Source organism: Idiotropiscis lumnitzeri, chromosome 12, assembly GCF_059441095.1.
Source record: "Idiotropiscis lumnitzeri isolate Australia: NSW breed Sydney's pygmy pipehorse chromosome 12, RoL_Ilum_1.0, whole genome shotgun sequence".
NCBI classification, from domain to species: Eukaryota; Metazoa; Chordata; class Actinopteri; order Syngnathiformes; family Syngnathidae; genus Idiotropiscis; species Idiotropiscis lumnitzeri.
Window position 1 is genome coordinate 12,683,293 of NC_142402.1, and position 26,346 is coordinate 12,709,638.

Sequence of the window (26,346 nt, forward strand, 5' to 3'; positions counted from 1 at the left end):
TTTGATCTTTGACCTCAGGAGCAACGACTACGCCCTGTGACTGACTCTGTTCGTGGTGTAGAAGTTCTCCTCCGTCTGCATCAACAACAGGGTTCCTAAAAGACATTTGGCATTTGGGTCAAGATGAGAAGTTTGGTCATAGCGTGGCAACCTATGGATCCTGTCTAAATACCATTCTAGATTTGTCCACGAAGCATCACGATCATTTAGACATATTTAATTCCCCTCAACCAATGTATAATCTGCACAGTGCACAATCCCCCATTTATGTGACCCCCCCACCCCCAGACACAGCATGCTCCACCAGCCAGCTGTTGGTTTATTGCCACAGCACCATCTCATCGGGAGAAGGCGTGTCCCTTGCCCGGATTGCTCTGTGCGCCCCTTTGTCCTCTGGTGGTGCCGTGGTGGTACTCAGCCAGCGACACTCATGGCGGTTGCACCCGTCAGGCAGCGCCCCGGACCGGGGGGCACCCGCGCGCAGCTCCCACCCTGTTACTACGAAGGCTATCTGGAGAAGCGAGGACCCAAAGAAAAGGTACATTCGTCCGGGTTTCGTGCCGGGGTTTTTCTCGACGAGCTTCCAACTTACCTTACCTTATCGTGCGGGAATGGGCGAGGCGGGTGAACGTTGGTACCTGCAAGGATTTTGTGTCCTGTTTTGCCACTTCTCGGATATGGCGTGCTTTCTATTCCGCTATTCCAGAAAACAAGCCCCCTTATTGTCTTCTGAGTGTATTTACATTTAAGTGTCAGACGCTTTGTTGAATGGATCACACATCCGGTATGCTTTCTAGGAGAATGTTGTAGCCATAGTAACAGACTGCTGACTGATGTGTGTGTTTTCGGTGTCTTTCAAGTTACATTGAAATGTATGTTGAGGTGTCGCACGATTCTGGCTATCCATATCCATCTATGCATGGTGATGACACAAGGGGGATCTCACCCGCTCAGGGTCCCCCAGGCTCTCGTTAAGATGGTTTTACTGCAGGCCAGGACTTGTCATTTGAGCCAGGCTCAGGTGCAGGCTAATGCAGTGGTCTGGTGACAGCAGATGCTGCCCGCCCACCATTCCTATCCTTGGCAGGAAATAAGATTAATTGATGGAGAGGGGGGGGGGGGGCAGACGCTACATATTTATTTTTCTTTGTTGCAGGCACCCAGGCGTCTGTGGACATCTCTATGTGGGAATGCTTTGTATTTCTTCAATAATTCCAAGGACACCCATGTAAGTTTGATTTGGCGTGTAAAGTCTTTTTGAAATCGAAACATAATGTATGTTTTGTGTACTTTATTGCAGTATGTAGAGAAGCTGGACCTCAACGGGTTTATGTCCCTAAAGGACGACTGCAGCCGGGATAGAAATTTGGAAGCAGCCAGACTCATTCTGCGCATGAAGGACGGAGAGACCAGAATAACTGTAATGTCACTTAGTTTGCACATTGACACTTCCTTGGAATACATACATTGACACTTCCTTGGAATACATTTGATTCTGCAACGCCACAGAACACAACGACAATGCAGTGGTGCCTTGAAATACAAGTCAAATTATTTCCATGACCACACATTTCTCAAATTTTTTGGGGTCACCAAATTGAATGAAAATTCCATTTACCCGTTCCAGCTTACCCGCCCAACAAAAAAAAAATTGTAATTTGTCTTTACAAATAAAAACAGCACTGTAAAATTCTGGACGAAAAACTTACCGTATTTAGTAATTAAATAGAATAAAATTATTAATCTGTTTTTGCCACATTTTTTGCTTCAATTTGATGGACATTGTGCTGCTCCTTCTGGCGTGTGTGTCTCGGCCTCACTCCGGGTCGGTATAATACAGACAGGACTATAAAAAGAGACAGTCACCTCTTAGTGAGCTGCAGTAATATTAGTTGTTCTCAGGAGAAGATAAATAATATATTCTTCCAGTATTGTGATATTATATCTACATGTATTGCCCCACCGTTTGTGTTCAAATATGCATTGCTCAGATGGTTATAACACTGTGATGCCGACGTGATTTGTTAGCCTGTCTATGGCATTTCGTCTTGTTGCTAGCATTGAGATAAACATGCAAAGTAACTACACAACTAAGTCTAACAAAATTTTCTGATGTTTGAGAACGTCTTTTGAAATCTGTCTGCATTGAAAGTTTTTTTTTTTTTCCCCAGGCACCCAATCTAGAATCAAGGGAACTGTGGAAGGGTTTCCTCTACTCAGTGATCGATGTAAACATCCACTTTTCTACTTGACGTTTTTGTACAGCCTACCTGTATTATTCCATCTTGTCACACTTTTTCCCCTGTGTTACATTATAGTTGAATGTACCATCAAACCTGACGCTGCTGCCAGGCCAGCTCCAGATGCTAAAGGAGGTAGTGGACAAAGAAAGGTCCAGGCGGAGAAGTCGCACCCCCACACGAGCACCTCCTTCGCCTCTCTCCGTCCCTCTAGTTGGAGAGATCCCACCGTAGGTTTTCTCGATACACTCTGCAATCACACGAGATCCAAAACAAATGCTGTATTAAAAATTGCTGCTTTTGCAAAGACGGTCATGTGATATTTTATCACACGCACACTTTATTGTGCCAGTGTGCCTAAGGCATTAGTTCTCAAACTAGGATCTGGGGACCGTAATATATATATATATATATATATATATATATATATATATATATATATATATATATATATATATATATATATATATATATATATATATATATATATGTTAGGGCTGTCAAAATTAAAACGTTAACTCAGGTGATTAATCCCAAAAATTTTAACTCAGTTAACTCAGTTTGATTTATTTAAAAAATAATTTGCACACTTTGCAAATATTGTCCAATATTAGTTGTCTTTGGCACACATTCCTTTCTTTTCTTCAAATTAGCCTATTTCTAGCTTTGACCACTTGCGACATTACGCCTTCCAACTTGTGGTGGCAGGCTGCATTAAATTAACCAACACTGATAATTTACCGGGGCAGCACGGTGGATGACTGGTTAGCGCGATGGCCTCACAGTGCAGAGGCCATGGGTTCGATTCAGGCTCCGGCCTACCTGTGTGGAGTTTGCATGTTTGAGAATCCTTGACCTAAAGTCATACCTGGCATGTGTATGTTATTGCCATGTTTCTTAACGTGGTGGTGCATGGGTGCAGATGTTTTCGCCCAGTCTCACGAACAGAGGCCGAAGTCCTCTTAGAGAGACACCCGGATTGTGGGAACATGTTGTTGCGTCCCGGAAGAGATGGAAGCTCATTGGCTGTGACCACGCGACAGGACCTCAACGGGTAAACGTCTGAACATTAACTTCCAATTGAAACATCTCGGTGCGTCAGATTTATGCTTTTTTTTTTTTGCTCCATCCAGATCAGTGTTCAGACATTACCGAGTAACACAGCGGGACCAGGGTGGTTACGTGATTGATGTGGAAAATCCGGTAAGTTAAATTGTCAGAACGGGGATTCAATTCTCAAAGTGTGATTCAACTTTTTCATAATACCATATAATATACTTTTTTATATATGTAAGTACATATTTGTACTTTTGTTATTGCCTCTTTTTGCTGATTGGCTGAGAGAGATGGCTTTACTCTCTTATTTATATCTTAAATATGGTTCCTTGGGCCAAGTCAGGGAAATTAGGAAAAGGATCATTTGGAATTGTGGTCAAACACATAAAGTTACAGCAAATTTGCTTTATCATGCATCTTGTAAAGAAACTGAAGGTTTGCATTCACTTCGGCAGATTCCCTGTGCAACGCTTCATGATGTCATCAACGCCCTCGTCGAAAAGACGGCTGGAACTCTTCAACCTTTTCTCCTTGAAGAACCTTATGAGGAGAATATTAGTTAGTTTAATTTTTTTTTTGGTTCATTTTTTTTTTTATATGAGCAGTGTAATCAAATGTTTTTGCATCCTCAGCATACGTTTCTGCCAATGACGAGAATGGAGAAAGGATCCTCCACACCGCCCCCACCAGCCCCCTGCCGAAGGCTCCTGCACTGCCCCCGAAGCAAGGTTTGACTCGAAGCACTTCTCAACACAAACAGACAATCCAATGATTTATTTACAGTTGGTGCGGATCGTTGGCCCAGCAGCCCCCCGCCCCGCTCCCCTGCTCCGGACCGCCGCCTCCTGACCTCATCAGTGCCTGCCTCGCCCACCAACCCCATGAGACGACTCATCCTATCACCTTCCCCTCTTGCGCAGTGTAAGTGCCGAAGTCAGGTGGGAGTAAATCACATCCAGTTTAATTTGAGCCGCTGTATCCCGTTTCTTTAAGTGTTTTAACGCTGCCATATAGATGTCGTTCATTAGCTTGTCAAATGAATTTCCCATTAGGTGTTAGCATGAAGTTAGCGGACTTAAAGGGGAAATCAAGTCAAAAACTGTTCTTTGCAATAATATGTTCTCCGTATCCCCACTAGTCAAAAGAAGACATCCTGATTAGTATTGCGGATTGTGGAATACAAATTAAGCAGGAAAATCCATTTTATCCATCTTGAGGGCGACCGTTTTGCCTCTTGCTGTCGATGGAAAACGACATCACAGTTGCTCAGGTAACGACCAATCATGGTTCGGCTTGCAAACGTCACATGGCCAAACTCAGGAAACAGGTGAGCCCGGCGATTGGTCGTTACCTGATCCCTGAGCAACTGTGACGTCATTTTCAATCGACAGCAAGTGGCAAAATTGCCGCCGCCTGAAAAAATGGATATGAAATGGATAAAAATGGGTGTTTTTTGCTGCTTAATTTGTACAATATTAATCAGAATGCCATGTATAAACTAGTGGGGGCGCATAGAACATTTTATTGACAAGAAAATCTATGACTTGACTTAACTTTTAAAGGCAAAATTATGTGTTTTGTCTGAAATAATTAATATTAATAATCGAAATTGATGAGACTGGAACTTGTTGAAATGAATACGGCCCAGTGACAATGTTTCTGTGACAATTGTGGCTTTCACTTTTCTCTCCACTTCGGTAATAAGAGGTCACCAACAATTTTGCCTGTGTGTGTGTGTGTGTGTGTGTACAAAGAATAGAACGCTGTACCTGCTGGGAAACAAACAGCAGGCTTCGTCAAATTCTGACAGGCGGTGTTGCTAAATCTTGCACAGTGTCTGGAACCTGTGCTGGGTTCAAAGAAATCTCAACACAATAACGTTGTGTTTTGAATCTCACCTCCTTTTTCACAACTCTTGCAGCTCTCAACGAAGAGCTCAAAGTGAAGCTGGAAAAGAGACGAGCCAGTCAGGAGTAATGAACGTGCCAACTCCCTTCTCATCGCAGCTACGTAATCATCCTGTGCCTTGTACGTGGAACACAAAAGTCTGCACATGGCAGCCACCGTTTCATCGTTGTCACAGGTGTTGATGTCGGACTTTTGTTAAGATCAAGACTGTTGTCGGGACACTTGATGATACTTGAACCGCACAAACTACTGTTTACACAAAACCGTTCCTCACTATGATAGCCGAGAACTTCAACTAATTGGGACAGCCAACTGAGCCTGGTGCTGTTTTTCTGAGCAAGTTGATTTTGTGCTCAACTACTGGAGCTGCTAAGGGACATTTTTAACAAACACAGCATGGATTAGAAAGATCAGTACAACCTGTGAGAACAGAAACTTCATTGTAGTGGCGTGGCCCATTTTCATATCCCAGTTTCTGTTTTCGTCTTTCTCTGCTACTGTGTGTGTGTTGGGTGTGTGTGTGTGTGTGTGTGTGTGTCTGTGTGCGTGTTGCTGTGACTCACCACTAACTGTGACATGTCTGAAAATCCCAGGTGACTTTCTATAGAAAGCCGTCTGACCATTTTTTTTCGATATCCATGAAATCCAGACCCTGGTCCATGTATTATTTCATGCTTTGTCCTCGCTAGCAAGACAATTCAGCCACCGGTAGAAAGACTGTCTGATTATGTTTTCCACTTCTCGTGCCACTTTTGGCCTACTAATATGCATTTAAACCTAACTCGGTTTACAACTTGGAACACCCATTTCAGCATTTATTTGACGTGCTTTATATCCAGCTCTAGGTCAATGTTCTAGTACGCTCTTTGTCCATATTAATAAGACAATGTTGAGAATTCTTTACGTGAATCTTAAAATGCAGCATCTGATTTGCGACAGGTTGTGCGTGACTGTGCAAAGGTTTAATTTATTTTTTTTCCACAACTTGAGCCACCTTTGTCCTGCTGTTATGCAATTTAACGTTACTAGCAAACTACAACGCTATACAACTCGCACCAGTACAATAAAATACAACACAACTTTATTTATATAGTAGCTGCCGTCAAAGGCAACTCTCATTTATTTCCTTCCTTTATTTTTTTTAGTTTTAATGTGGTTCAAAAGCACATTGAATAGCGACATTATTTCATGTTCAAATGTAAAGTAAGGTATAATTTTCAGGAATTTTTTTTAGGTTTAAAATCGTAGTGAAGAGGGGGAACTTCTTTTTTTGTTGCACATAAACTGTTGTTTAGGGACACGGGCAATTGACGAGATGTACCTTGAAGTGAAGGCAGGAGTTTGGCCTAGCCGACAAGTCGTGTTTTTGTGTTAAGAAGATTTGTGCAAACTTGTATTCCTTTTGAAAGAATGTGGCCAAAGAAATCTGACTGTTAGTCCTTTCAAGTTCAATCAAGGCTCAACTTCGTTCTTCGGTTTTCAACATTAAATGTCTGTTAAAACCGAAGAACGAAGTTGACCCTTGATTGAACTCGAAAGGCGTAACATATATAGATGAAGGCAGTAGTGGAAACACCTGAATAAAACAGAATTATCGTACTAGTAAGGACAAAGTACATGGAGCTGAAGAAGAATATCAAGTATATCAAATAAATGTTCGAATGGCTGTCAATATCATTCAGTATTGTACAATACCGTACTTCTTTTTAAAAAATCTGTTTACTTGCAAGGACGCCCTTGGAACATTGGACTTGTTAATGTGCCGTAAACAAACATGCACTGTATAGTAGTGGTAAAAAAAAAAAAAAGAGAGACTTGGACGTGACCTTTTAGCTTTATTGCAGTATTACACAACACCATCTGCTCCATATCTGCATTTAAAAGCCACTTGTTTAGATGTCGGAGAGTGTTTGACAGGTAATAACAAGTCTGTGTGGCCTTTAATTCAACGCATAAAAGAAATGGGCAATTCCCTTGCTTCTGTGATCACCGAACTGAAAGTGTTTTTTACATTTGGATATGTTTTTGTCGGATGTCAAGAGCATTAAAATATTTTGCATCAGAGGTTTGTTTTTCCTGCAAAAAGTGTTTATATTGAAATTAACTGACCTACAACAACAAAAGACTGAGGAAAATATATGAAGGATAATTGCTTATTGAATTAAAAAATTTTTTCCATTTTGTTGCTGTTGAATCCCCTGAACAACTTTGTGATTAAATGTTAAATTGTATATTTTATGTGCTGGTTACTTTTTTTTTTTGATACACATGACCAATACAAAACGCTTCCATACATTTTCTACAGCACGGTTGCCTTTACCTCTCTAAGTACAATAACTATTGTGTTTTATTCCTTATTATATTATTTGCATTTTGTCACTTTCCATGACTGAAAAAGTGGGAGAGTGGCCCAAAAGTTTACAGGGCCGGTTGGGCAGATGGTAAGGGAGCCGTGGACTCTCAGGGGGCGCTAAAATCTGCTGATAATTCAGCTTTAATATAATTAAATGTTTAACGAATTATTACCAATAACAACTCTTCAAGTCAAAATGGAACAGTAGTAAATTGTAATCAATATGAAGTATTAAAATAAAAGGAAGATGCACCATGACAACTTTTTCCAACTTCTTCTGGCTATCACTGTCATACAGTAAATTCCATTGAAATATACAGGTAGGCAACAATAATCGATGATATAAAGTAATTATATACTAAACAAGTAAGAATAAGAAATGCAAAAACCTGCTCTGCGTAGCATAACTCGAGGCTGCTTGGAAACAGCGTCCAGCAGTTGAAGATGTTGCTCGTTCTCTGTTTTTTAATTCCACAACGTTCGTCCGCGTACTGCGCTGTCATTCCTGCACACGTACTCACACGATGATGACGCCAAGTTCACACTGATCTTACGTCGCAAACGTGTGCTTCTTCCTGTTAACGGCTAGCGGGCTACGCTAACAACGCTGAGAAGAATCAACGCGCACCAAGACGAGTTTATTCAACCAAGAATCTTTTAATAAAGTAAAGAAGTGATGCACGTGTCGGGTCGAGGCTTCAGTCCGTTGAATAGGAAAGAAAACAATGTTGTGTTGGTGCTTCTTCTTCTTCTTTCACATTTCCGACAGTGTACACGCTAGTTGCCGCATTACTGCCCTCCTCTGATGTTATGCTGCAATTACAACATGAGGAGGAAGAAATACAGAAACAACGCGCTCTCGCGTTGAATAAATCATTCCTATCGATTTAGTATTGAACTGACTGCAGCCCCCACACAGGACGATAATCACTAGTTTAAAGGACTACACATCACATAATCGAGTCTTTGTGTCTAGATAAACTTGTCGCGTTGATGCTCCTCGGCCTAGTTAGCTTATCTTAGCTCGCTAGCCGATAACAAAAAAAAGAGAAACACAACACTTCGTCAAGCAGAGATCAAGTATTTGTTGGGATTATCGTGCGAAAATGTGTGCAGGAACGACACTAAAGTACGAGGAAGAACTTTGCGAAATAAAAGAAGAGAAGGAGCAACATCTTCAACATTTTTGCAAGCTACCACGCGTTGTGCTACGCAGAGCAGGTTTGTACGATTCAAGCGTTCAATAATATGCTTGTATTTTAATGAAATCTTCATTTCTGTATGGCAGGGATGCCCATGTCCGGTCCTCGAGGGCCCCTTTCTAGCCCTTTTTAGATGTTTCAATCCTCCAGCACACCTGGTTCAATTGATCAGCTCATCAGCAAGCTTTGCTGATCATTTTTATCATGTGTGGTGGAGGATGGAGACATCTTAAACAGGCTGGATATGGGATCTCGAGGACCTGATTTGGGCACCCCTGATGTATGCTAATAATGGCCACATGAGCACATGAAGATGTTATGGTAACATGCGTTCAAGATTTTACCCTCTTGATTTTGATTTATTTAGATATTGCCTTTTACGTGCTGGTCTGCTGAACATTTGGGAATGCCTAATGAAATCACTCCACAAAGTATATGCCGTATAAAGATGATTAGAATAACGATAAAATATATTTTATCAATATTCCTTTCTTGGTTCAAACTTTAAGAGAGCCTTATTTTGTTTTATTTCAACATAATTTTACACCATCCAAACATTTATTTAACATTAGCAAACGATATATTGGATGAAGAAATAAAATCATCCACACGAACAGAGGCCTTGTTTGTCATCAGTCTCGTGAATTGTTTCGACCGGGCCCTCACACCGAATGTGAAAACTCAAAAGCCGAGACAGGCTCACACACTCGAACTCGCAGGACGTCCCCAGATCAAATTGCTCAAATATTGAATCGCAAGCCGTCTTTTTCTTTTTTTTTTTTCCCAGATGGTCTGGTCCGCCTCGTGTTCAGACCCGTGCTGGGGCCGCAAGTCAAATACTCCTGTAGAAACAATAATACGCGTCACAAAATTCCCCACCTGATATTCAATTTGACCAAACCAAATGTGTGTTTGCCTTTTTCTGTCTTGCAGATGTCAGTGAAAAATATATTTATCCTGAGCAACAGGCGCCAGAGTCTTTTCATCTTAAAACCGAGGAGCAAAATCCCCTTCACATCAAAACGGAGGAAGAGGCTATTAGCAAGACATCACCGACCTTTGTCCCTGTAAAGTGTGAAGATGAAGACATGGATGAGTGTGAGGAGGACAAAAGGGCAGAGCCTCCAAGCAGAAGCTCAAGTCAACACATGAAAACAGAAGGTGACGCTAATGATGGTGAGGATGTTGATGATGATGAACAAGCGAAAGTTCATAAGGAATGTCATACTGACAACAAATGCCGGTAATGTTCTCAGTGTGGAATAACATTTACTTCAAAGTGGTCTTTAAAACTACGCACAAGAACATACACGGGAGGGAAACTTTTTGCCTGCCCAATTTGTGGTACAAGCGTCCCAGAAGAGTCAAATTTAGCAAAGCCGATGCAGGCTTTTTTCCCCCCCTGATGTTCTTGTCCGATGGTCTTGGGTGTGGTGGGCCTAAGTCAAGGTACCGCTGTGTCAACAATAATACACAAGATCCGTCACCGCCTGATATTTGACTTGACCAAAGCGAAAGTGTGTTTGTCTTTATTCTTTTGCAGACATCAGTGAAAAATATCTTCGCCCTGAGCAACATGAGCCAGAGTCTTTTCATTTTCAACAGGACGAGGAGGTAAAGCCCTTTTGCATCAAAAAGGAGGAGGAGGCGGAGGATACCAGGAAGACAACTCTGACATTAGTCCCTGTCAAGAGTGAAGATGAAGACAATGGTGAGAGTGAGGATGAAAGGGTGGCGGAGCCTCAAAGCAGCAGCTTAAATCAACACATGACAAAAGGTGGTGGTGCACATCACTGGGGATCACGACAAACACATAGTGATGACATATCAGACTGTCCTGATGATGAGGAGGAGGATGAACATTCTAAACGTTGTAGGCCCTGTCACACTGATAACAATTGCTGGGAATGTTCTCAGTGTGGGAAAACATTTAGGTTTAAGTGGTCGTTAAAAAGGCACACAAGAACACACACTGGGGAAAAACCTTTTGCCTGCTCAGTTTGTGGTAAAAGCTTCTCCGAGAAGTCAAGTTTAACAAAACACACAAGGACACATAGTGGAGAAAAACCATTTTCCTGCTCAATTTGTTGTAAAAGCTTCTCTCACAAGTCACATTTAACAAGCCACACAAGAACACACTCTGGGGAAAAGCATTTTTCCTGTTCAGTTTGTGGTAAAAGCTTCCTAGAAAAGTCTCATTTAACAATGCACACAAGAACGCACACAGGAGAAAAACCTTTTGCCTGCTTAGTTTGTGGTAAAAGCTTCTCTCAAAAGTCAAATTTAACAAGTCACACAAGAACACACAGTGGAGAAAAAACATTTTCCTGCTCAGTTTGCGGTAAAAGCTTCCTAGAAAAGTCACATTTGAGAATGCACACGAGAACACACACTGGAGAAAAACCTTTTGCCTGTTTAGTTTGTGGTAAAAGCTTCTCTCAGAAGTCGCAGTTGACAAGCCACACAATAACACACAGTGGAGAAAAACCTTTTTCCTGCTCAGTTTGTTGCAAAACCTTCGCTCACCAGTCAGGTTTAGCACAACACACAAGAACACACAGTGGAGAAAAACCTTTTTCCTGCTCAATTATGGTCATTGCATCTCAGAAAAGTCAAATTTGACAATGCACACAAGAACTAACACCAAAGAAAAACATTTTGCGTGCTTTATCTACTGTAAAAATTTCTCTGAAAAAAACAATTTCACGAAACCTTTTTCCTTCTCTGATTTTGGCAAAATATTTTCTGACAAATCAAGTTTAACAATATACAATGAATGACACAAGCCATTTACCAGACCTTAGCAAACCATTTTAATGGTCACAAACTGTTTTTCCTGTCACCATCTTACATGTTTAAAATAAATAACTGAATAAATATATTTTTTATTAATCCTGGGTGAATAAATGAAAGCATGAAATGTTGTATGCTCGGTGGACTGTATTCTCAGCGTATTTGCCAGGCTGCCTTGGCATATTGGGGCAGTGCATGGATGACTGCACTCCCCCCTCCTCCAGTCAGAACCGTCATCATGAGCAAGCCATAAGGGGGCCGTGGCCGCCCAACAAGATGCTTGTGTGGAGTGGATTATATATGTATATATGTATATATATATATATATATATATATATATATATATGAATGTATGTATATATATATATATATATGAATGTATGTATATATATATACATTCCTTTGCTAAATAATTATGTTGAGTTGCTTTTCCCTTAGGCATTGAAAATATAAAGAAACAGTGGGGTGATTTTTGTTTGCTTGATGGACAGTCTTTTCTGCAACAGCCAATCACGGCCTTTTGTTCTAAACACGCAGGCAAAATCTAAATGCTAAAATATTATATTTAAGTAAGGTACTAAAGTATTTTTACTTGGATTCTTGACACCTCTGATGTTTACACTTTACATGGAAGACGTTAATATATTATGGCGGCTACACAATGGAGTCAAATCGTGCTTCTAAATGAAATACACGACTGTATGGTTCAATTTGCAGCAAAAGTAGCGACATCTGTCGATAACTTGATGACGGTGCTACCCAAGCAGCCAATCAAATTGCAGGGGGCGTGTCCTGTCTGACTTTCGTCACCCATCTAGCTAGTGCTGGGGTTGTCTTTTCGTAACCATGCGCTCTCCCCGACATCATTCTATGCAATTTAGTGCTGAGCGGATTGCAGCCTCCACACAGGATCTCAATCGCTGCTTTAACCAAGGATTTCTACGTCATTTATTAAACGTGTGTGTAGATAAACGCGTCTCTTTGCGGGTTGATATTTTCGGCCTTAGTTAGCTTAGCATAGTTTAGCTTTGTTTATTTCGCTAGTGGTGAACAACGAAGCACAAGACGCGTAATCAAGCAGAGATCAAGTGCGTATTATCGCATAAAATGTGTACAAGATCGCCACCAAAGTGCGAAGACATTTTTGGGGGAATTAAAGAAGACAACCAGCATCATCTTCAACTGCTGGGCGACGTTTGCAAGTTGCCACGTGATGTGCTACGCAAAGCAGGTTTGCACACTTTTTACTATCACTTGCTTGGTTAAAAAATACTTTCTATCGTTAATAATATACAGGTGTTTGCATTTCAATGTGATCTGTATTTCTTTATGGTAACGATGGCCGGACGAAAATTCTTTCAACATGTGTGGCTCTCAATTTTTGTGTCGTTTATAATTGTCGTTTACATGCGGATCTGATAAATGTTGTCTCACTAAATGAAATCACCCAGTCCGCAAAATCTGCATAAAGACCATTTAAAAAAAAAAACATCTTATAAATATGGTGCACTTTGAACTTGAAGAGACCATATTATGTTCTTTTCTGTGGATATCTGTGAGCCCATCCAAAAATTCCTTATACATTTGAACGGATTAAAACACACATAAATGCATAAAACAGTTTTCCATGCCTTCCATGTTATACTGTAATAATATAATATAATGAGATTTACTACAAATTGGCATGCCCCTTTGCTTGTTTTTTCTTGTTTCCGCGTCTACGTCACAGCAGTGTATTGCTCGAATTTTCAGTTCTCTTGTCTAAAACGGCAACTGATCACCACCAAATTGCAAATGCACATGCAATGCAATGCTCTTGTCCACTTTACCCGTGAAAGTAGAAAAAGAAGTGTCCTGCACAATATTTTCGATTTTTTTACATCAAACATATGAGCTCATGTGATCACCTCCACAAAATCCAAAATACCGCGGCGATCAATTATCCACTTACACAAGCTGATGCGGACAAGAGTAAAAATTCGCGCACAATCCCAGACTGGTTATATTTCAGACATTTAGCGACGCTAAAGTCATAACAACCCTCAGGAGGCAGTCAGCCTGCAGGCGGGTATGGACTCATTAAAAGTTTTTCAAGTCGTCACTTATTTCCTAATGTCTCCAATATGCATAGATAAAAAAGTAAATGATCACTAATTTCTGTTGTCTGATCAATAAATATATAAACTGATTTTATTAGTGAAAAATGGGCCATCTTGGGTAGATAGATACTTTAAGGGGGGAAAAATCGGTTTCATAAAACCTTTTCCTTTTTGTTAACTCTATTTCTTAACAGTCTCAAGCAAGTATGAGGATATCAGCAAGACAACACTGACCTTTGTTCCTGTGAAGAGTGAAGATAAAGAAAAGGGTGAGTGTGAGGAGTTCGAACGGGAGGAGCCTCCAAGCATCAGATCAAGTCAACACATGACAATTGAAGGTGATGCAGACGGCTGTGGACCATCATAAGCACACAGTGACAACATATAATCACAGGCCTGTCACACTGACAACAAACGATGGGCATGTTCTCAATGTGAGAAAACGTTTTGGTCAAAGTGGTCTTTGTAATTACACGCAAGAACACACAGTGGAGAAAAACCTTTTACCTGCTCAGTTTGTGGCAAACGCTTCTCTGGCAAGTCAGATTTAACTAGCCACATAAGTACACATACTGGAGAAAAACCTTTTTCTTGCTCTATTTGTTGTAAAAGCTTCTGTCAAGTCACATTTAACAATACACACAAGAACACACAGTGGAGAAAAAACATTTCCCTGTTTGTGGTAAAAGCTTCTCAGATAAGTCAAGTTTAACACAGCACACAAGAACACACACTGGGGGAAAAACTTTTTCCTGCTCAGTTTGTTACAAAAGCTTTTCCCAAAAGTCAAGTTTAAAAAACCACAAATGGGCACACACTGGAGAAAAACCTTTTTCCTACTTAGTTTGTTCGAAAAGCTCTCATAAGTCACATTTAGAAAAACACAAGAACACACGGTGGAGAAAAACCTCTTTCCTGCTCAGTTTGTGGAAAAGTCTTCTCATAGAAGTCAGGTTTAACAGTACAAACAAGAACACATACTGGAGAAAAAACTTGCGTGTTCAGATGGTGGAACACGCTTTTCTCAATAATCAGATTTAATAATACACGCAAGAACACACACTGGGAAGAAACCATTCGGTTGCTGTGTTTCTGCTGAAACCAAAGAAACCATCAGGATTGGACACTTCTTGCTCTCATTTGCTGAGTTATTTTAAAACCGAATGTGTTTGTCTTTACTCTTCGGCAGACGTCAGTGAAAAGTATCATCGTCCTGAGCAACAGCAGCCAGCTTTTCATTTTAAAAAGGAGGAGGAGGAAAAGCCCTTTTGCATCAAAAAGGAGGAGGGGGCGGAGGATATCACGAAGACATCACTGATCTTCGTCCCTGCAAAGAGTGAAGATGAAGACAATGGTGAGAGTGATGAAATAAGGGCGGAGACTCAAAGCAGCATCTTAAATCAACACATGACAGAAGAAGATAATGCAGACTGCTGTGGACCATCGCAAGCCCATAGTGACAACATTTTGCACTCTCCTGACACTGTTGATGATGGTGATGGTGATAATAATGTTGATGAACAAGCTGAAGTTGATTGGGAATGTCAAAATGACAACAAACGATGGGAATGTTCTCATTGTGGGAAAACATTTAGGTCAAAATGGTCTTTAAAAGTACACAGAAGAACACACACTTGGGGTAAACCTTTTAGCTGCTCAGTTTGTTGCAAAAGCTTCCGGTGCAGGTCATATTTGACAAGCCACACAAGAACACACAGTGGCGAAAAACCTTTTGCCTGCTCTGTTTGTGGTAAAAGCTTCTCCGAGAAGTCAAGTTTAACAAGGCACACAAGAACACACAGTGGAGAAAAATCTTTTTCCTGCTCAGTTTGTTCCAAAAGCTTTTCTTGCAAGTCAAGTCTAACAGTACACACAAGAACACACAGTGGAGAAAAACCGTTTTCTTGCTCAGTTTGTGGTAAAAGCTTCTCCGAGAAGTCAAGTTTAACAAGCCACACAAGAACACACAGTGGAGAAAAACCTTTTGCCTGCTCAGTTTGTGGTAAAAGCTTCACTGTGAAGTCAAGTTTAACAAAACACACAAGGACACATAGTGGAGAAAAACCGTTTTCTTGCTCAGTTAGTGCTAAAAGCTTCTCCGATAAGTCAAGTTTAACAGGCCACACAAGAACACACAGTGGAGAAAAACCTTTTGCCTGCTCAGTTTGTGGTACAAGCTTCACTGTGAAGTCAAGTTTAACAAAACACACAAGGACACATAGTGGAGAAAAACCTTTTTCCTGCTCAGTTTGTTCCAAAAGCTTTTCTCGTAAGTCAAGTCTAACAGTACACACAAGAACACATAGCGGAGAAAAACCGTTTTCTTGCTCAGTTTGTGGTACAAGCTTCACTGACAAGTCGTGTTTGAGCAAATCTCTCCTAATTCAAATGTTCAGATCACATTTTCACGTTGTAATTCAAATTGTGGCCCGCGGCCCGCACGTTTGACTCCACTGCCACTTTACATAAGAGAACAAAGGCCACATGGATATAGGCGCCTGCAAGTGCTTTTATTGATGATGTTGCATCATCTTAATTTCATGCTATCGTTGGCAAACTGATTTGATTGCAAATATCCTAAAATATATTGCTACCACAAATTGTTCGTCTTAAACATGGAACGCTGAATAATTAGCGAGTTACAATGAATAAATATATAGACAAGTCTGGCCAGTTTTTGCAAGTGACAGGTGCATCTGATTCGTGCAAATAAGGGCTGCCGGTTTGATACACACTTCTGAAACACTCCAATGACCCTCCTTCACGTTATTTTTCATAATTAAATATATTAATTTATGAGTTCAGGAGAAAACAGACAAAAAGCAACATTTGATTCCCATATATCGACCGGTCAATATAGCTTCATTCTTTCTGTATAATTTAATGTCCATCCATTTATCTTTTACGTTATTTTATATTTTTCCATAACTGTCGGTATCTATTTCGCCACCTTTTCGTCTATGAAGCTATATCGTTGTTATCATTTCATTTTGTTTATTTTCCATTTTTCAAAAGTCTAACTAGATCGCTGTATGTAACTCGCTAAATGCGTCAAATATAATCAAAGCTCCCCAAAGCCTTTGAGTAATCCTTTCAACTTCATGAAGGCCTTCCATCGTACATTCATATCTGTTGCTGTTGTGTGCGTGTGTGTCCGCGTGTGCGTGTACGTGCGTGTGTGCGCGTGCGCGTGTGGGGGGGGGGGTCGTGTGTGTGTGTGTGCGTTTGTGTGCGAGCGCGTGCGTGCGTGTGTGAGTGTGCGTGTGTGTGTGCGCGTGTGTGTGCGTGTGTGTGTATAGCAAGCAGCCCAAATGAGTTAATGTGCCCCCTCGCAGTGTAGCATAATAAATTTGTTCTTTGTGATCATTTTATTTAAATTAAGAAAGAATAGCTGTGAAAATGAGTACACTGAGCAAATAAAAGAAAAGAAAAGCTCATACAAAAAGTTACGAGGAACAACTAATAAATGAGAAAAAAATCACTATATTTTTTTAAATGAAATAAATTCATTGCAAACAGTATAAAAACTGTGTGAAAATATGTACTAAACCACATGTAAACGTCGTCTTGTAATGGATTGAAAAATACATTTAACAAAATACCAAATTAAAAATAAATAATGAAGGTATATTTAAGACCAATTTTTTTGGGCTCCAAAAAAAAAAAAAAGAAAATAAATGCTTATATTGCTTGTAAAAAATAAAAATATTTTTTAAAAAGACCACTTAGAGCCACTTACATTTATGGCCACAAAAAAACTAGTGGACTATAAAACAGTAACATATATATATATATATATATAGACAACAGAAATTAAGGAAAACGTACCCCAAAAATCTAAAAGAAATCAAAGTGTTGTGCACGCATGACGTCATCCTGTGGATATGCGTAAAGAAGTTCAATAAACGTGGACCGAAATCAACCTTTGGAAGCAAAAATGTTTTGTTTTTTGTTTTTTCATTTATTTATTTTTTTGGTAACGTTAGATACGCGAGAACTGTGCTTGGCAATGTCACTGGATTGAGCAAAAACTTGAAGGCGCTTTGAACCTTTCATTCAAGCACGGGGAGAACATGCAAACTCCACACAAAACGGCCGCAGCCGGAATCGAACCCTCTACTGTACTGTAGTGCCATCGTGCAAATTTAAAAAATATATCTGGACGCAGATAATTTTATTTTGCGCAACTAGGATGTCATAAAAGTGAGTGAATGCAACAACAACAAAAAAATTAAACAGAGTAGAAAGACTCGTTTTTAAAAGTAATTTCTTTTTAAATACACAGTAGGCTTTTTTAAATTTATGTATTAACTGTTTTTATGCTCGATTTTCTTAGTTTCTTGGTTTTATTATTTCTATTATTGTGGGCGATTGTGGTTTTTTTTCATTATGCAGGCGTGGGTAAAATGCGGCACGTTGAAGGTTTTAATCCGGCCCGCCGAACTTGAATAAAAAAAATTAAAAAAAACTTGTTAATGTTGTATTTACTAAATACTGTGGTTTTGCAAAGACATGTATATTATTGCGATGCTTCTGTTCACTTCCATTTCAAATTAAATGTATTTATTACTATATATATATTTTTTTTTTCCTGTTTAATCTTGGTGAAATTATTTCTATTCACCGTCTCGTGTGTTTGATGACGGTGTATTGACTATATATGGAAATGCTTTGATTTTGATTCATTGAACATTTTCTGTTTTAATATTTTAGACCCTATATTTTTTTATTTCAAATCGTTTTCGTTATTTTGTTTTTAAATGTTGTACTTTAAATTGCTTAAAAATCACATTGTGTTACTTTGGGTAACAAATGCGCTATAGAACTAAAGCTGCCTTGCCGACAGGACAGCAAACAGTATTCTGACAAAGCAGCCAACCTCAATGTTTGACCTCCGACCTGCAGCGGAAGTTTCAAAACGACACACTGATCCGTCACGTTAGCCCAGGGTTGGGCAAACTTTTTGATTGGCGGGCCACAATGGATTCTAAAATTTGGCAGAGGGGCCGGGCTCAGAGCAGATGGACGGAGTGTTTCGGTAACCTCACCTCATCGAGACAAAAAATACATTTAATTTTAAATGAAAATGAACAAAAGCCTTACAACAAAATATGTCTTTGACACAGCACAATATTTAGAAAATAAAACATCAACAAGGTTTATTCATTCATTTATTTTTTTCAAGTTAGGCGGGCCACATGTGGCCCTGGGCCGTAGTTTGCCCACACCTGTGTTAGCCAGTGGAAACCATTAAGTTTGGCATTTTCTGCCAGTATAAATATTTACATTTTGTTACAAATGTTCAGTTTTTATTAGGAAAGTTAAGTAGAGAGACTGCAAGAATCAAGTTCATCAGGTATTATGTAATAAATTAAACGACAATTCTTAATGACTGCTTGACTTTCTTTCTGTTTGGACGTAAAATAATTCAGAAATAAACACATTTAACATTAACCCAGAAAGCTTATGTACGATATAAATTGACAAAGACATGTTTCTATGATTATAGTTATCCTTATAAGGGCAAGATGCACTTAATTAGTCTTGTTTTAAACAGGACTTTTGTTTTCATTTGATCTCATTCGCAAGAAAAAGGTTTTTCATTCAATCAAACTAAAACATGTTTCGACAAAGGAGTACACATCAAGAATGCCCGCCTATCAATCTAAAAATAGTTTAGCAGAATAAGCGTTTTAACAGTCTGACTGTGTTTGTGCTTTTAACAGTTTACAAAGTTTGCTAAAGGCAAAGAGACAAACGGATTTACTTTATTTACATGTTGGAAAAACAACATCACTACACAAAATGGGTCTTCAGCCACCGACCAAATTGCAGTTGACCACAAGGTGTCAGTTTCTTCAGCGACTTCTACTCTCACCAGAACACTTGTGTATCTGAAGCTGCTGTTTACTAGAAAATCTTTTAGCACAAATTGTGCAGGGAAAAGGTTTCTCTCCGGTGTGTGTTCTTCTGTGCGTTTTCAAATTGCCGCTTTGAGAGAATCTTTGGCCACAAATAGAACAGGCAAAAGCTTTTTCTCCACTGTGTGTAGTTGCGTGTCTCGTTAAATGTCCCTTTGCATTGAATCTTTTACCACAAATTGAGCAGGCAAAAGGTTTTTCTCCACTGTGTGTTTTCATATGCTTCAGTAAACTTGCGCTTGCAGAAAAGCTTTTTCCACAAACTGAGCAGGAAAAAGGCTTCTCTCCGGTGTGTGTTCTCGTGTGATTTATTAAAATAGTTTTTACAGAGAATCTTCTACCACAAACTGAGCAGATGAAAGGTCTTTCTCCAGTGTGCGTTCTCATGTGAGTGTTCAAATACCACTTTGAACGAAATTTTTTCCCACACTGAGGACATTCAGAGAGTTCGTCCTCCTCATCATCATCATCGTTCTCATCATAACAACAGTTTTTATCTTTTTCATCATCTCCACCATCATCATCATCAGCATCATCATCACCGTCAGTGCCAGGAGAGTCTGACATTACGTCGTCATGATGCGCTGGAGATGGTCCACCGGGGCCTGCATCACCTTCTGCTGTCTGGTGTTGACTTGAGCTGCTGTTTGCAGGCTCCGCCCCTTTATTATCCTCTCTCTCGCCATTGTCTTCATTTTCACTCTTTAAAAGGACAAAGTTCAATAATGACTTGTCGATATCTTTCTCTTCCACCTTTTTTATATGAACGGGCTTTTCCTCCTCTGTGATGTCAGGCTCCTCTTTCTCGTCCTCTATTTTAATTTGAGTGAAATCTGGCTTCTGCTCCCAATGACCAAGATATTTTTCGCTGACATCTGGAGGACAAGAAGACTAACAAGTGAGTTTCATTCTGTGCCATTGACATTTGTGTTGCTGTTTCTACAGTGGTACATTGACTGCCTATACTGATTTGTTCCATGACTTAACAAGTCACTCAAATTATTTATTTATGAAACGAAACACCCCCAATGAGATGAAATGTGTGCAATGTGTTCAAACTCTTGAAAAAAATGTCACATGTCACTGGCAGATAACAAGTCATAGTGTTGTAAAATATAAATAGAAATTAACAGGTTTCATCGAGTATTTTTGTATTTTGTTCCTGTGATCTCCCCCCGCTTGCCCTCAAACGTGGACGGCGTGAAAACATGACGTCATCGTTAAAGGGGCGAGAGCTGCCTGCTTCAGGTTTCATTTTGTCCATCACTAGCTTCGAAGGCTGTCACCTAACGAGACTACATTAAGAATGCAAAATAGCTACTCAAAGAACAAACCTGCTGTGTGTCGCACAACACCAGGCTCCTTGCAGAGAGCATCCAGTCGTTGATATTCCTGCTCGTTCTCCTCTTTTATTCTACACAGCCCACCCACGTACTTGGCAGTCGTTCTTGAAAACATTTTTTTCACACGAGAATCCCAACACATTAGTATCAGTTGCTGACAAATGCGTCTCTGTTAGCGGCTAGCAAGCTAAGCTACGAAGAGAAGCTTCAACGTGCAACGAGACAAGTTTATCCTCAAGCGATGATGTAATAAATTATGTTTTAGTCCCCCGTAAGAAGGGAAATTCAATCCATTCAGTACTAAGCTGTTAGAACAATTGCAGGGCACAAATGTTGTTCTCGAGAAAGCGTTGACACATTCACACGAGCGCAACTATTTTTACTCTTCTTCTATTGTTCAATGGAGGGTGAAATCTAACAAACAATGTGCATTACCGCCACCTATTGTGCTGGAATGTGGGTCAGCGTCCACATGTACCAAATGTATATTACGAGGAGTGTAAAAAAAATCTTAACTTCAATTTTACTATTCTTGTCAAACTAAATGGGGACTCCTTGTAAACTACAAACTGGAGACTACCTAGTCTCCAGTTTGTAGTTTACAAGGAGTGCCCATTTGAGGATGACCATCGGGGTAGGCGATGGCGGACTGGGTTTCATTGTTTCTTTCCAGAATCGACTTTATTTTATGGGCTTTTTCATTCTTGTCCTCTTTTTGATAAATCCAAATTATTTCTTTCTAATAAAAATTGTGTACTTATTTTGTGTTTTGTGGGCAAAGCGCAATATTACAGTTATCTGCTGCTACACATTTGGTTCGTTGCGTGGGCGTGCTGTGTTAATCTTTTTGAGAAAATATTCTTATTGGTGTTTGCTGTGAAGATTTGAACCAGCTATTGGCTGACGTTTTTCTGTTTGGATGCGTTTTAATATGTCTATGTTGCGTTACACTTTTGCATACTTGCCTATTCATATTCTTTTGAGAATACAAAAAAAACATTTTTAATCCACTAGCCTCTCGTTCTTTTTATTCAATGGATGGGGGGGGATGAAGGATATAGAACAATATACTTCGTTTTCTGGTCACCCTGGGCATTTGCTGACCAGAATGATGTAGAAGAATCTTAGTTCCGACCTGGTCCGTTAGATGGCGGTAGTGGTCAAAGACACTGTTTGTAAAAAGTCAACTAAAAAATAAGAAGAAGTCACTCGAAGGAAACGGAATTTACGTTTTTAGTGTCAAAGGTCGTATAGCGGGCTTCTCGGGCTACGCGAAGAAACGTTTCGTGACAAAAACAAACTTTTAATACCAGCCCGAGTTTCGGTCTTTCATTCTACAAAATACCGCAGTGCCTACCAGTTTCTTTGGTCATTTTACCTGCCGTGCTGAGCCTAAGGGCTAGCTTGGCTAGCTTTTGGTTGGCGCCTGGGGGACAACAAAAACAAAAATGACCGGCTAATTATCTCAATAGTAGTTAGCTAACTGAGGCGTTTTGTTTCATAGCGGGACTCGACAAAATCATCAGATTCAGCCATGCAGGACTTACTTGCTAACGTGGACCACATCAAGTTCGACCTGGAGATTGCCGTGGAGCAACAGCTGGGGGCTCAACCTCTGCCCTTCCCCGGCATGGACAGTAAGTGCTTGCATGCCCACTGCCAGCCAGGTGCCGGCAGAACTACTATCCGGATCTCATTCACTCAAGCCTGATGCTTGTTTTCCTGAATGCTTTGACCTTAATGTGCTCACCCTCCCCTCTAGAATCCGGTTCTGCCGTGTGTGAGTTCTTCATGAGGAGTGCGTGCCTGAAAGGTAAACACAAGCTGCTTCATGCACTCTTCATTGACTACAATCATCAATAATGGTACATACATCGCTCCACTTTTCTTCTTCTTCTTCGTCACATGGACGGTATACACTAGTCGGCCATGTAAAAGTGCATTTACCATGTTGTGTTTCCATTGCGATACTAGGCGCGATGTGCCCTTACCGTCACATAAGTGGAGAGAAGACAGTAGTGTGCAAGCACTGGCTCAGAGGACTTTGCAAAAAAGGTGACCAGTGCGAGTTTCTCCACGAATACGACATGACGAAGATGCCTGAATGCTATTTCTACTCCAAGTTTGGTGCGTTCACAGGACTTGAATATTGTTGCACACACACACACATACATATATATATATATATATATATATTTATATTTATACTTATTGGGTTGCCTCTCTTAGGTGAGTGTAGCAACAAGGAATGTCCGTTCCTACACATTGATCCCGAGTCCAAGATCAAGGACTGTCCCTGGTATGACCGAGGCTTCTGCAAACACGGTAGGTTCTTCAGGCAGCTGCCCGCCGAACGACATGACTGAACACCACTGAACAATTATGTCACGGTGTGTGTAGTTCTGCAGCTTGTTTTCCTGTAGTTCCATATGTCAAATCGCAATGGCACAGATGCACGGCCAATCAATGCCATGTTCGAGAACTCCAACCATTATATTTGACAGAATTAAGCAAGATCTGCTGCTAAGCAACACATATATCTATACTTGTGTTGTGTATTAAAACAAATAGTTAACTACATTGTGTCCCAAATTATTGTGCAAATGCTTTTTTCAGATTTTTTTATAGTCTATAGCAGACATGGGGAAACTGCAACCCGGGGGCCACATGTGTCCCTTTAAACGTTTTAATCAGGCCCGTCGAACTTGAAAAAAAATGAAATAAATAAACCTTGTTCATGTTTTATTCTCCCTGTATTTCTGATTTGTCCCCACTGGGCGGTGCACTCTAAGACAGATATTTAGTTGTAATGCGTTAAAATGAAAATTAAAGCGCATATTTTCTCTATAAACTATTTGTATTTTTTTTTCTCCGATGAAGTGAGGTCACCAAAACACTCCATCCACGTGCCCCTCTGTCAAATTGTAGAACCCATTGTGGCCCACCAATCAAAAAGTTTGCCCACAGTTGTTTACAACCTATAAAATGACTTGAAACCCAGTTGTGCAAAATTTGGAACAGTGTGCATGGAAAAAAAAACACCTTTATTTTTTATGAAGTTTCTTGGAAACACATTCAAGTTATTCAATAATTGTTGATGATTTTAAAATTATGTAGAGTAAGATTTGCAAAGACTATTTATAAAAAAAAAACTCAGAAAAGATAATTTGAAATACGGTGTTGATTTAGAATTTCAAATGTACATGTGGCTAAAATCGGAAGTGTTATTCTATACTCATTCTGCCAAGGAAATAAATGCACAAAATGATTTGTGCTTATTACCAGCAGCCTCTGCAATAAAGTCAGATGCAATCTGGAGATATTTGCAAAGGCTGCATGATCATACGGCTGGGCGAAGATGGGGAAAAAAATAATCATTGTTAAAATCACAATTTAAAACCACATTCATTCACTGATTTCAAACTATTGGTACCTAATTTCAACTTCCAGAAGTTAACTTTAAATATAACTTTAAAGGAAAGTGCTTTGTCCTCAATGTCATTGGAATATCATCATACCTATTTATAGCGACTACATATTATAATCAAGAATGACTGTTAACTCAAACATTTGTGTTATGCCTTGATTCACTTCCTGTTTCAGGTCCAGACTGTAGACACAGACACACAAGAAGAGTAATTTGTGTCAACTACCTGGTGGGCTTCTGTCCAGAAGGAAAAGCTTGCAAATTTGTGCAGTATGTCTATTGTTCTTTTCTACATTTTAAATGTGTCACTTGTACATACCAAACGCAGTTTTGCACCACTCTAAAGCGTGATTTTTTTTTCTCCCCCCTTTGTTCTTGTTAGCCCCCGTTTTGAATTGCCAATGGGAGCCCCTGAGCAGCCTCCGCTGCCATTACAAAACCATAATCAGTCAAAGGTGAGACACCTACTCGCTCACATATTATGATGTTCAGTGGGTGTGGGTCCTAGTAGGTTGACCACAACTCATTTCTCCTTGCTTTGATTGCTGCAGGCGGGGCCTATGGGCCGCTCGTCGTTCTCAGTCATCCACTTGACCAACGCCGGTCAGGGGCCGCGGTCGCACAACAACTCTTCCATGCCTGTGACTCAACAGAATCATCTAATATCTAACAGAGGGCCTCGACCGCTGGACCAGGTCACCTGCTACAAGGTGATTCAAATTTTGTGCTTCTCTGTGAGGTCTTATATTGCAAAATGGACTATCTTGTAACTCGAGTCCAGTTGTAGGAAAACAAATTCCTCCTGTCTTCACATTTTTTTTGGTGTGTGCAGTGTGGAGAAAAGGGCCACTACGCCAACAAGTGTAATAAGGGTCATCTCGCCTTCTTGAGTGGGCAGTGACCTTCAAGCTGGTGTAATGAGACAACGGGGAAGATGGACATTTTGGACATGCTGAGAACAACCTGTGATGTTTTTTTCTGGTCAGTCTACTCATCCAGGCATAAAGACATATTCTTACCTTTTATACAATGTGGAAAAAATACTGATATGCTATTGTCATAATTTGTGGCGTACTGGAGTGGAATTCTTGCAGACAAAAAAAAAAAAGCACACCTTAAAATAGTGTCTGATTTGTGTTTGTTCTATAAATTGTGCGTAATAGCCTTTGTGTCATCAAGACTTGCAGTTATAATTCACTAACATATCAAACTTCAAAAATTGTTCCTAACAAGCGACAATAGCTAAAATAATCAGTAATACCATGAGGACAAATTCTCAGTGTGTAATTGTAAATAAATGTTGCATCCTAAAATGTGTCACATCAGAAATTGTCAAAAAGAATATCCAATGTCAATTTTTTTGCATCAAAACAAGAGCCACAGCAACGCTTAATATCGATTTTTGTTCACTTATTGAGGGCGGCCTGGAAGTTGATTGGTTAGTAGAGATGCGTACTTTACACTATTTTGTCGCCGGGCCTCCTTCCACGACGTGAGTGCACGTTAAATTTAGTTTCAATTACAAAATTCATTTCCACGCCTACAAGTCGTTTTTAGTCGTAGGGTTTTATTTTTCCCCACATACATGTTGACAGATGTCTTTTTTTTTGTAGAGATACCAATTAATTTCACACAACTTCAAGTTGTTTTTGACTAATTCGGAGATGGGGGTTATAACCACATGTCAAAGAAAGAGAAAGGAGCCTAATGGTACTCCTACAAAAAGTTGTGAACCACTGTCCATTGTCCAAAGTAAAATAAAATAAAAAAGAGCCTCCTGGAATATCACGTGAGGCCCTTCGTCAAGGCTAGAGAAAAGCTAACAGTCAGAGGAAACTCCACCAAGATCACCAAAACTGGAAATAAATGTAAATAAAAGATTCGAGCAGTTCAAAAAGACATGCCTGGTCTCATAAAAAACAAAAAAGAAAAAACAGGGGAAAGCACGAGTGTTAGTGTTGGAAAGGCGCTGGAATTGAAAGAAAAAGATGGTGAATGCATCTG

The 26,346-nt window shown here is 39.9% G+C and overlaps 5 protein-coding genes across 11 annotated transcripts; 4 read left to right on the plus strand and 1 right to left on the minus strand.

Annotated features, from left to right (window-relative positions):
• Window positions 1-365: 365 nt before the first annotated feature.
• Window positions 366-7,268, plus strand: stap2a (signal transducing adaptor family member 2a). Of its 2 annotated transcripts, XM_088312087.1 has the most exons (11): window positions 384-538; window positions 1,157-1,228; window positions 1,301-1,420; window positions 2,172-2,228; window positions 2,319-2,470; window positions 3,163-3,294; window positions 3,374-3,443; window positions 3,752-3,854; window positions 3,929-4,024; window positions 4,080-4,217; window positions 5,218-7,268. In XM_088312087.1, the coding sequence occupies exons 1-11, from the start codon at window positions 431-433 to the stop codon at window positions 5,271-5,273; spliced, it is 1,104 nt and encodes a 367-aa protein (XP_088168213.1). In that variant the 5' UTR covers window positions 384-430; the 3' UTR covers window positions 5,274-7,268. The 2 variants fall into 2 exon arrangements, with proteins under 2 accessions (XP_088168212.1, XP_088168213.1); XM_088312086.1 differs by having other exon boundaries at window positions 366-538; window positions 4,080-7,268.
• A 1,087-nt stretch (window positions 7,269-8,355) lies between these two features.
• LOC148325961 (uncharacterized) lies at window positions 8,356-11,651 on the plus strand. Of its 2 annotated transcripts, none has more exons than XM_088310295.1 (3): window positions 8,356-8,778; window positions 9,693-9,935; window positions 10,303-11,651. In XM_088310295.1, exons 1-3 carry the CDS (start codon window positions 8,664-8,666, stop codon window positions 11,379-11,381), a joined length of 1,437 nt encoding a protein of 478 aa, XP_088166421.1. In that variant the 5' UTR covers window positions 8,356-8,663; the 3' UTR covers window positions 11,382-11,651. The 2 variants fall into 2 exon arrangements, with proteins under 2 accessions (XP_088166421.1, XP_088166422.1); XM_088310296.1 differs by having other exon boundaries at window positions 9,693-9,920.
• A 708-nt stretch (window positions 11,652-12,359) lies between these two features.
• Window positions 12,360-19,040, plus strand: LOC148325962 (uncharacterized). Of its 2 annotated transcripts, none has more exons than XM_088310293.1 (3): window positions 12,360-12,783; window positions 13,846-13,989; window positions 14,841-19,040. In XM_088310293.1, the coding sequence occupies exons 1-3, from the start codon at window positions 12,660-12,662 to the stop codon at window positions 16,097-16,099; spliced, it is 1,527 nt and encodes a 508-aa protein (XP_088166419.1). In that variant the 5' UTR covers window positions 12,360-12,659; the 3' UTR covers window positions 16,100-19,040. The 2 variants fall into 2 exon arrangements, with proteins under 2 accessions (XP_088166419.1, XP_088166420.1); XM_088310294.1 differs by having other exon boundaries at window positions 13,846-13,920.
• Window positions 19,041-19,405: 365 nt separating this feature from the next.
• On the minus strand, window positions 19,406-22,609 carry LOC148325963 (uncharacterized). Of its 3 annotated transcripts, XM_088310301.1 has the most exons (3): window positions 22,463-22,587; window positions 20,907-21,019; window positions 19,406-20,274 (listed from the first exon to the last, which is right to left on the minus strand). In XM_088310301.1, the coding sequence occupies exons 2-3, from the start codon at window positions 20,946-20,948 to the stop codon at window positions 19,510-19,512; spliced, it is 807 nt and encodes a 268-aa protein (XP_088166427.1). In that variant the 5' UTR covers window positions 20,949-21,019; window positions 22,463-22,587; the 3' UTR covers window positions 19,406-19,509. The 3 variants fall into 3 exon arrangements, with proteins under 3 accessions (XP_088166427.1, XP_088166426.1, XP_088166425.1); XM_088310300.1 differs by lacking the exon at window positions 20,907-21,019 and having other exon boundaries at window positions 19,406-20,447; window positions 22,463-22,609; XM_088310299.1 differs by lacking the exon at window positions 22,463-22,587 and having other exon boundaries at window positions 19,406-20,447; window positions 20,907-21,431.
• LOC148325964 (cleavage and polyadenylation specificity factor subunit 4-like) lies at window positions 20,333-25,655 on the plus strand. 2 transcript variants are annotated; one of them, XM_088310304.1, is made up of 9 exons: window positions 20,333-20,470; window positions 22,420-22,552; window positions 22,678-22,728; window positions 22,890-23,042; window positions 23,145-23,240; window positions 24,519-24,612; window positions 24,725-24,797; window positions 24,894-25,052; window positions 25,175-25,655. In XM_088310304.1, the coding sequence occupies exons 2-9, from the start codon at window positions 22,450-22,452 to the stop codon at window positions 25,241-25,243; spliced, it is 798 nt and encodes a 265-aa protein (XP_088166430.1). In that variant the 5' UTR covers window positions 20,333-20,470; window positions 22,420-22,449; the 3' UTR covers window positions 25,244-25,655. The 2 variants fall into 2 exon arrangements, with proteins under 2 accessions (XP_088166430.1, XP_088166429.1); XM_088310303.1 differs by lacking the exon at window positions 20,333-20,470 and having other exon boundaries at window positions 22,113-22,552.
• Window positions 25,656-26,346: the final 691 nt, after the last annotated feature.

Bases quoted from the DNA above. Each gene is read 5' to 3' on its own strand.
- stap2a (XM_088312086.1), top strand. From the start codon at position 431: ATGGCGGTTGCACCCGTCAGGCAGCGCCCCGGACCGGGGGGCACCCGC. The intron at 2,471-3,162 runs GTAGGTTTTCTC...GCATGGGTGCAG, and splicing joins CTAGTTGGAGAGATCCCACC to ATGTTTTCGCCCAGTCTCAC. The intron at 4,025-4,079 runs GTTTGACTCGAA...ATTTATTTACAG, and splicing joins TGCACTGCCCCCGAAGCAAG to TTGGTGCGGATCGTTGGCCC.
- LOC148325961 (XM_088310295.1), top strand. From the start codon at position 8,664: ATGTGTGCAGGAACGACACTAAAGTACGAGGAAGAACTTTGCGAAATA. The intron at 8,779-9,692 runs GTTTGTACGATT...TCTGTCTTGCAG, and splicing joins CGTTGTGCTACGCAGAGCAG to ATGTCAGTGAAAAATATATT. The intron at 9,936-10,302 runs GTGAGGATGTTG...ATTCTTTTGCAG, and splicing joins AGAAGGTGACGCTAATGATG to ACATCAGTGAAAAATATCTT.
- LOC148325962 (XM_088310293.1), top strand. From the start codon at position 12,660: ATGTGTACAAGATCGCCACCAAAGTGCGAAGACATTTTTGGGGGAATT. The intron at 12,784-13,845 runs GTTTGCACACTT...ATTTCTTAACAG, and splicing joins TGATGTGCTACGCAAAGCAG to TCTCAAGCAAGTATGAGGAT. The intron at 13,990-14,840 runs GTGATGCAGACG...ACTCTTCGGCAG, and splicing joins TCAACACATGACAATTGAAG to ACGTCAGTGAAAAGTATCAT.
- LOC148325963 (XM_088310299.1), bottom strand. From the start codon at position 21,057: ATGTGTTGGGATTCTCGTGTGAAAAAAATGTTTTCAAGAACGACTGCC. The intron at 20,448-20,906 runs GTTTGTTCTTTG...CTTGTCCTCCAG, and splicing joins TGTTGTGCGACACACAGCAG to ATGTCAGCGAAAAATATCTT.
- LOC148325964 (XM_088310304.1), top strand. From the start codon at position 22,450: ATGCAGGACTTACTTGCTAACGTGGACCACATCAAGTTCGACCTGGAG. The intron at 22,553-22,677 runs GTAAGTGCTTGC...CCTCCCCTCTAG, and splicing joins GCCCTTCCCCGGCATGGACA to AATCCGGTTCTGCCGTGTGT. The intron at 23,043-23,144 runs GTGCGTTCACAG...TGCCTCTCTTAG, and splicing joins CTATTTCTACTCCAAGTTTG to GTGAGTGTAGCAACAAGGAA.